We start from the raw sequence: 9,372 nt of genomic DNA, 5'->3' as shown, positions 1-9,372 counted from the left end.
CTGGAAGCTGGGGCCGAGGAGTTGCTGGTTCCTGCTCTAATTGAAGTCAGAGCCCTTGCGGGAGGCACGTTCAGTCTGGCTCCTCCCCTTTGGCCGAATACGGTTGCAGGCTTTTCTACTTTTGCGCAAGAGTGGGGAGAAGGCCATGAGAAGTTGCGGTTTTATGTGGTGGAACCAATATATATAACATCAAACCGAGAATAAATATTGAAGTGTAATCAAACTACTGCTCAAATTGGAACGACCTTTTCAAGCTATTTTAATCATGATATAAGCTCGCAACACCCTTACATCGTCGATGAGTAAATGCCAATGAAATTCGACAACCGAGTTTGCCAATCTGGGGTCCGCTGTATAATGCGGCCTATTTTGCGTGCGAATTCCAACAGCAGAGAAGTCTACGCATAAGCTGATACACGTACTTGCTTTTACACACGGCACATGCCTGTGCGACAGCGGCGCCCAACTGATGTCCATTGGCAGATTCTATATTTTCTCCTGAGACGACTTACCCGAAACTCGTAACAGCGAGCTCGGGCTAGCTCACGCCACGCCAAGTCAGAGAATATTTACGGCACTTCTCAAAATGTCAAAAATTTCAAATTACCCCCACGAAATCCTACCGAACAGCACGCGAGGAGAAGCGTTTGCACAACAGCACTACAACATCTCCAGATTATATTTTACACGTGACGTGTATGCACGGCGCCACGCACTGCGAATCACAATAACTGAGGATGAACGGGACACGAAACGCACACCACGTAAGAGGCGTGACACACACCAGTTAAAGACCATACTCGCCCAGGAAAACACACCCACGCCACCCAAAATTGCACCGATGTCGAACTCAACGCCAGGATATACATGCTGGCAAACATGAAAATCACGACACAACCCTCGCAACTTAGCAACACACACATACGCACATTCACGCCCAAGCCGTCGCCTGATGACTTGAGCAAAATCAACCGTAATCGCGCTATGAACTAGCAATGAGTGTCGGTCAACACGAGCCCCACTCACCGCCCCATCCCAGACCATTCACCCCTAACCGGCACGATTCCGTTGGCCGGATTTCGACGGGCCCCGGCGCCACGCGTCGTATGGCCAGCAGCCGGGTCGTCCACTCCGCCCGCAACGACACCGCACTCCGCCAACGCGCCGGCCTGGCGCGAGCTGTGAGCCCGCAGCACTGGCCCAGCTCAGCACCGGCATAGCTCAGCATCAGCTCAGCTCAGCACCAGCCCAGCTCAGCACAGACTCCCGGCGCTCTGATCTGGCCGTGATGAGCTCCTCAGCCGCTGCTGCTGCCCTGCGGTCGGCGCCCGCTCCGGGTCCACTGCCGCCGAGTGACACTCGTCCCAAAGCCGGTCTCCACAGCCGGACGCGTCGGAGCGGAGGGGTACCGCCGACGCGGCCCCGGAGCGGCGACCCACCGTCAGACCCGCCGGCAGGCAGCACGCTGCCCCGCCGTCTGACCTCGACACAGTGACGCAGTCGGTGACTAAGCCAGGTCTGCTGCAGAGCACGCCGCCGCCGGCCGAGCCGGCGGCAGGGCGACTCCCTCCAGGCCGACTGGAGGGCGTCCTGGGTGGCTACTTCCAGGCCTGCTGGAGGGCGCCCGCGGGCGGTCCGGGTGACTACTTCCAGGCCTGCTGGACGGCGCCCGCGGGCGGTCCGGGTGACTCCTTCCAGGCCTGCTGGAGGGCGCCCGCGGGCGGTCCGGGTGACTACTTCCAGGCCTGCTGGAGGGCGCCCGCGGGCGGTCCGGGTGACTCCTTCCAGGCCTGCTGGAGGGCGCCCGCGGGCGGTCCGGGTGACTACTTCCAGGCCTGCTGGAGGGCGCGGCGCTGCGACAGGCGCCGGGATATCGCCGAGGCGGCCACCAGGCCGGCCAGCACCAGCACGATGAACGTCGAGTTGAAGTCGTCCTTCAGCTGGTCGAACATGTTGAAGGGAAAACCTGCGTGTGGTACAGGTCTGCCGGAGCGCGGGCGGGTGGGGGGGGGGGGGCAGCGTCAGCTCGGTGACGGGACCGGCGCGCGGTCGCCAGTGGAGGCCGGCAGTGACGTCACGAGAGCGCGAGCACGGCACGCATGCCCATCGCCGCCCACGTCCCGCGGGCCGCTTGCCATGGGTTTGTAAATGAAATGTTAGCGTTTCGTTGCAAACATGAGCCTTTTGGTATGTTGACCTCTCGACTTGGCTTGAATCATATCATCAGCCTGCACACCAGAACCAGCCGACATCACATGCACGCACGCACACCCACACCCTCACACAAAACCAATTTGAAAACACTGTTTGCAAACGCCGCGACTAATCCAATGTAAGCCGAAGCGACAGCTGCGACTCAACACGGCGCTGCGCCGCTGCCGCCTCCTGCCACTCACCGAGTCCGTACACGAACACGAGGCAGGTGGACTCGAGGCCCGAGGGGGATGTGACCACGCCGCGCACGCCCAGCAGCGTCTGGTTATAGTTGACCACGGCTACGGTGGGCAGCGGCAGCTCGGGCGTGTACGGCGGCAGGCCCTCATCCATGGCCGACCGACCGGGTGCCAGCGGCCGGCGCGGGTCGAGCAGCGCCCGGTTCAGCGCCACCACACCGCCGGAGGGCAGCACGACTGCCGGACCGGCGGAGGAGCGTCACGGGGGGGGGCACGCGACGGGGCGGACCGGCGGAGAGGCCGTCCCTCCGGAGGGGGAAAGCCAGGGAGCAAGGCGTGGTAAGGGGGCCGAAGCCAGGAGACCGTCTCCCGGAAGAGGGAGGGAAGTGGAAGCGGGGCGTGGCGCGGGGCCGAAGCCAGGACAGACCGCCCCCGGGAGAGGGGGGAAGCCAGGGAGCGAGGCGTGATAAGGGGGCCGAAGCCAGGAGACCGTCCCCGGGGACAGGGGGAAGCCAGGCGGTGGGGCGTGGTGTGGGGGCCGAAGCCATGACAGACCGTCCCCGAGAGAGGGGGGGGGGGAAGCCAGGGAGCGGGGCGTGGTGCGGGCGCTGAAGCCAGGGGAGACCCCCGGGAGTGGGGAGGGAAGTCAGGGGGCACGGCTCGATGCGAGGGCCGCCGTCCCAGTAAGACAAGATCCGGGGTGGAGGGGGGGGGGGGGGGGGGGGCGGAAGGCCGTGGAAGGGCGCCGCTACGACCGGAGGCCGTCAGAGAACGGTTCGCCACTAGCGATGCCGCCCCGCTGACCAGACTGGGTCCAGAGGGCCGCACAGGCAGACGCGGACCGGCGGAGACGGAAAGCAAACGGGCCGTGCACAGTAATACGCGCCGAAACCACAGCGACAGAACTATCCTTAGAGGGAGCCAAACTGACCAGAGACGTTCGTGGGCAGGGTGTTAGCAGACCACTGCAAGCGGAGTCGTGGGGGGCGAGAGCACGACAGTCACCGACCGGAGTTAAAGCTGTAATTCGGTCATTGGATCACACAGGACCACAGCAGGCTATCGCGATTGAAAGGAACAGACGTCATGGCGTCACGATTATTACGTCACGAGATGACCCAGTTAACGCAAACAAAAACACCGAGTACGGATATATACAGATCAGACATGCTCAAGTGAAGATATCAGGTGACGTAAGGACCAGGATGGAGTACGGCATCTGGCATCGGATTCAAACAGGTCACCTTTTCCAGCTGCCACTGGAAACGCCAGCACAGGACAATGCTATCCGATATGCAACGATAGTTATTTGCGAGTAGACAAAACGCCACGATGAGAAACACGAGGACATGGTAGAAAAGGCGCCTATAGGCGCCTTCCATAGGCGTGAGGCATAGGCGTCACATCTTCCATGTGAGAAGGCGCCTATAGGCGCCTTCTCACAAAAAGTGTACATGGGAAGAGACAGGTTCCACGGTCAATACACCACATTCAATGAGGCGATTCTCCTACCACTCATCTGATTAAGAACAAGGGCGATAGCCCCGAGGCGGGCAGAAGTCCACAGCAGCAGCCAACTCACACAAGACGAACTTGGTGGTGATGCCCTTCTCGGTGATGGTCTCGCGCATCGCCTCGATCTGCGTGGGGAAGATGAAGCTCTGCTTCTCCACCATGGGCTGCGGCGGCGCCTCCAGCGACGAGAACGCTGCGGCAGGCGCGGCGAACGGTCCAGCGGCGCCACAACCCCGGCGGCGATCGCGCGGACCCAGCGGCGTTACACTCCCGCGGAGATCGCGCGGGTGTGATCGGGCAGGCGGCCAGGCCGCGCCCCACGCCTTCGTAGTTCGGCGTGCCTGCGATTCGACCCCTGACCGCAGCCTCGTGGGTGCGAGTGTTGGGCAACACAGCCGCGTCGCATTCCTCTCCGCGAGTTTGTGTCGCGATGGCTTGAACTCGTTACCACTCCGGGATCAGGCAGAGAAAAGACGGGCCCGATGGGCTTGGGTGCAGTGGATGCCTCCCAGTCCCACCATCCGGGCGAACGACCAACATCAGGCCACGCCCAGCGTCAACGCCCACCCCCGGGCGCTACACAACCTCCAGTGCCGCAGTGCTCCCAGCCTTCACCACAAACCCTTCGCGTTGTAAACACGCGGTGAGCTAACACGACCCGCGCACAGCCCTCACTGACCCCGCAGCGGACCTTAGGTCTAGCTCGGAGGAGGCGGTGTGGCGCGAGTCAGCGGCTGATGACTCACTGCGACTAACCCCGGCGTCTCCTGCTCCGCCCGCTCCCTGCCGCTTACCTGAGGCGTTCGCCTGCACGGTGCCTTCAAAGAGCTCCAGGCTGGTGAGCTCGGTGCGCCGGGCGCGCTCGTTGTAGACCGAGTACACCAGCCAGTTCTCCGAGTGGACCGCGTGGCACGGACAGCGCACGCGCCGCTGCACGTGGCTGTACACCAGGTGGCCGCTGACGGCGTCCACCAGGTACAGGCTGGTCGAGTCTGGCGGCGGCGGAGGGCGCGCACGTGACAGAGGTGGCGCCACTGCAGGGTGCGGGGTCACCCGGCGTTGGAGCCAGCCGTGTCGCTTGGTACAACACCGCGGCCTGCCGTCGTTACACTGGCTCTCCGTCCCAGCGATGGGCCGTCCGGACTATTTGTCCAAGGCACGCACAAGTCGCTAGACTAACGTGGGTCGGGCAGACGTCATTTCAATACGCGTGTTATGACATCTAGCGTGTTGACCTTTTGACGCAGCAGCCAGAGCTCGGGGCACTGACGTTTGTGGACACAGGCTGCGAGTGCTGACGTCCGTAAACAAGGCTGTGGTACTGACGTCTGTAGACACAGACTGTGGTACTGGCGCTGTGGGCACCAGCCGTGGTACTGACGTCTGTGGACACAGGCTGCGGTACTGACGTCTGTGGACACCTGCTGCGGTACTGACGTCTGTGGACACAGGCTGTGGTACTGACGTCTGTGGACACTGGCTGCGGTATTGACGTCTGTGGACACAGGCTGCGGTACTGACGTCTGTAGACACAGGCTGTGGTACTGGCGTTTGTGGACACAGGCTGTGGTAGACGTCTGTGGACACAGGCTGTGGTACTGACGTCTGTGGACACAGGCTGCGGTACTGACGTCTGTGGACACAGACCGTGGTAATGACGTCTGTGGACACAGACTGTGGCACTGATGTATGTGAACACAGGCTGCGGTACTGACGTTTGTGGACGGGGTCGTCGGCGTCGGTGATCACCATCAGCAGGTTGGGGTTGGCGTACTTGTACAGCACGCTCCTGTCGGCCAGCACGCGACCCTGGCTGTGCACGCGCTCGTGAGGCGACTTGGCCAGCACGCGCCGGATCGTCTGACCCTGCGACGACAGGTCCAGCCGCCACGTGGGCACCGTCCGCAGGTCCTGCCGCCAGGGGCGCGCGTCAGGCCGGCCGGCTGTGAGCCACCTGGCAGAGGCTAAGGTCACAGGTTCGACTCCCAGCGGCAGCCGTGCTTTTCAAGAGGCGATTTCTTCAGAAGGGGCTGGCATTCCTACGAACTCCAGATACCATGTGGAAATTAATTAGCTACGTTGGAGAACGATAATGAGCTTGCGATGAGTACACACTCTCATATTGCAACGAAAACGACACCGATGCCTTTTGTTCTGACTGTTGGATGCAGCGCCAACAGATGCTTAACAGCATACACACAGGCGCCAATTCCCAACGGTCACAGGAGCCAAACAGTTTAGTGTTACAGATTGTTGTGAGGCGATATGTCACCAAATAATGCATAGAGCGTAACAAATGTGCTATTATCAATACCGAACTCGGGGTAGATGGCTGTGTCAAACACTAACATGTAAAAATTAACAAAACCCACGCAGAACCCACGAGCGACCGTTCAATGCAGTCGACATAACGGGGCCCCACGTGGATCCGCTTCCGATTTGGGCCGTAACGTCAGCACGCTCGAAATCCCACATCTGTGACGGCGTAGCCCTGCATGATGCCGGCGGCTACATCTGCCGTATGGTACAACAACTTCTGGTGCGGTGACTTAACGAGAGCGGCAGCACTGTCGGGCCGGACGTGTACCGCGCCGGCGGTGTCGAACATGACCAGAGGCTGTGGGCACGGCGACAGCAACTACGTCAGCTGACACAGACCGGCACCAGACCGCCAGACCAGACCGCGCCGCGACGGCAGATCAGCCAGCCACCACACGCCCGGACACGTCCGTCTCCATAGCTCAGTCGGTTAGAGCGCCTGCCTTCCCGTGCATCCGTGCGTGGCGAGGTGGGCTCGAGTCGCTTCAAGCGCTCGCTATGTCACTGCCTGGGGTGACCTGCGGCCGGGGACAGCGGCCGCGTCAAAGGTCAGGTGACGTGCGAGGGAAGGCGGACTGCGCCGAGCGTCGTGGCACGTTAAACATGAGGCACGTTAAAACACATTCAGCCGTTGACCTGGAATTTCACCAGCGGATGGTAGACGGTCACACAGCATGCACAACAGAGCGTGAGCTCCGATCCCAGAAATCGACCCATTCAAATGTTCGGACTACATCTTAAAAACGTGGTGTCAAGTGACAATTGGAACGAGGGTCCAAACAGGAATGCGCGGACGCAAAGATGCATAATTTTTGTCTTAATCGGAGTGCGAATCTGCCGACGACTCCCGCGGCAGCACGGCGTCGACTGCGCCTACGACATCCTAAGAAGGGTACATCTGGCAGATCGAGACAACCGTCCGACAGACAAATCGCACAGAGAACACAACATCGTTCGCTTCACAGATATGCCCACCACGTGCACTGATGCAGGCCGGCGTGCCGAACAGCGTGCCAACTGAACCGACCGATCGCGCTGAACCGACCGATCACTAAACCGGCTGATCACTAAGCCGACCGGTCACTTAACCGACCGATCACTACACCGACCGATCACTAAACGGACCGATCACTAAACAAACTGACCACTACACCGACCAATCACTAAACCGACCGATCACTAAACCGACTGATCACTAAACCGACTGATCACTAAACTGACCGATCACTTAACCAACTGACCACTAAACCGACTGATCACCCGAGCTATCAAACGCTCGGGACGGCCAGGGTCACGCCTCAACAGATGCAGTCGGCTCCCAGGTCAGCGTGACAGGCCCGCCACAGTCGGACCACAGCACGTGGATCACCCGGAGATGGGACGTGACGCACCGCCTCCGATCCGTCGACAGGCACTGCATGGCCGGGAATGCAGAGGCCACCTCAGCTTTCGCCTGGGAACTGCGCCATCGGCTGCCAGGCGCGTGCTGGTCTCTATCCGCTACACCCACTGCTGTGTGGTCCGCTGGAACGGTGCCGCCATCGACCGGAGTGACGTCCGAGCCAGCCGTCTGCTCCAGGCCGGGCCATCGCCAGAGCCCGCGGTCGCCGACGGCTGGCCCCGGGACTGTGGATTGCTCATTATGGGTCTTGCTACGTCTATGGGCTGGGCCCACTCACACCCGGGCCTCAGTCCGGCGTTTGTGCAGGGTTACGGCTACCTCACGACGGTTACAGCCACCGGCGGCGGCCCCAAACGCCCCACGGGGTGTACAGTCCAACTGTCGACGGGTCCACTAACGGGGAAGGGGGTAGCCACGGCGAGCGAGCGGCGTCACGTACGTGCACCAGCTGGTCTGTGGCCAGCAAGCCGTACCGCTGCAAGGCGAGCGCTGTCTCAGAACTGCGGTCGGGCGCGCCGGCCGACCGAGTCGCGTCACCGGCCGCAGAGCCGGTCGCACTGGCCGCATTCTGCATATGTGGGGCACGTCTTTATAGTTGACATAATGTAAGAACAGGGATACGCCGCGCTACCACTACACAGCGGAATGATTACAAACAGGGGCGAATCCAGTATTTCGTGAAGGGGGGAGCACGCAGCATTCTTGTGCCCCTAGATATAAGGGCCCCTCCAAAAAAGTGTCATTAAATCTTAAGATAAAAAGTATGTGTACATTACATTCCTAGCCTTTTAGCCACAGTAGCACTAGCTTTTAGTCTGGAGCTGCGCGGTGTAACATGGGCTCCAATACTTATATTCCTTATTATATGCATATATGTACATGTATATACATAAATACATGTTATATATATATATATGTACACGTGTAAGAGTAAATACGGGACCCCACACAAACAATATTCACGACTTTAGGGTGGCATGACTAGCAGTGCTCATCTCAATTTTATTCTAGTTGACCGCTCCAGGAAACCCTAGTGTTCCATTGGGCGTAAAAGTCCGCCATGCATGCGCCAAAGGATTGAGAATGAAATGAAAAAAATGGGGTAAAATACCAAACCTCAAGGAACTCAAGTACAGGGAGAGTTCAGGTGGGATATGTACAGAAAGCGTAAGCTTTCAGACCGGTTCATTGGACACCTCAGTGGCGCACGTATACAGAAGGTGGGCACATCGTTACGAGGAAAACATGGCAGGTAATCACGTTAAGTATACCTAATGTCGAATTAAGTAATTGCACCGCGTGCGTAGTTTAATAGATACAGCTTTGCGCAAGAAACATTAGCTGTACTGAAGACATCTTAACGGCAGGAGACAAATATTCCTATATTTAAGTTATTGCGCGCAATTGTCAACTTTGTTCCAGGCAAGTGAGCACGCATCATCTTGGGACGTCACATGAGCAGCGTTTTTTTATGTGAAGTACATCTAAAAGTGATGCTTCAGTCATTGCCTTGAACGACTTGACCTACTTGCTGGTGCTGGCCATCTATCACTCCAAATTTAACCGTCCGTGTTTCAATCAGCTTTCCGCACGCGCTGGATATGTTGTGTTTCTTTAATGCCATATTGAAGAATATTCACCCTCCTTCAACGACAATCACTACTGATCACGAAACATTTTTGATGTTGGCTTGCTATTGCTGAAAACCCATCCCATAGTCACCACAATGCTGGTGTATGATGC

The 9,372-nt window shown here is 59.0% G+C and overlaps 1 protein-coding gene across 1 annotated transcript; it reads right to left on the bottom strand.

Annotated features, from left to right (window-relative positions):
- Nucleotides 1-1,910: 1,910 nt before the first annotated feature.
- LOC119095052 (ER membrane protein complex subunit 1-like) lies at nucleotides 1,911-9,174 on the bottom strand. The gene is made up of 8 exons (XM_037217952.1): nucleotides 9,158-9,174; nucleotides 8,069-8,129; nucleotides 6,382-6,525; nucleotides 5,624-5,819; nucleotides 4,703-4,900; nucleotides 3,976-4,101; nucleotides 2,397-2,630; nucleotides 1,911-1,983 (listed from the first exon to the last, which is right to left on the bottom strand). Exons 1-8 carry the CDS (start codon nucleotides 9,172-9,174, stop codon nucleotides 1,937-1,939), a joined length of 1,023 nt encoding a protein of 340 aa, XP_037073847.1. The 3' UTR covers nucleotides 1,911-1,936.
- Between the last annotated feature and the right edge of the window lie 198 nt (nucleotides 9,175-9,372).

This window comes from Pollicipes pollicipes, unplaced genomic scaffold (genome assembly GCF_011947565.3).
Source record: "Pollicipes pollicipes isolate AB1234 unplaced genomic scaffold, Ppol_2.1 Scaffold_4219;HRSCAF=4965_pilon_pilon_pilon, whole genome shotgun sequence".
Taxonomy (NCBI): Eukaryota; Metazoa; Arthropoda; class Thecostraca; order Pollicipedomorpha; family Pollicipedidae; genus Pollicipes; species Pollicipes pollicipes.
Note: the sequence above shows the minus strand (reverse complement) of the source record. Positions and strands in the feature narration are given on the sequence as shown.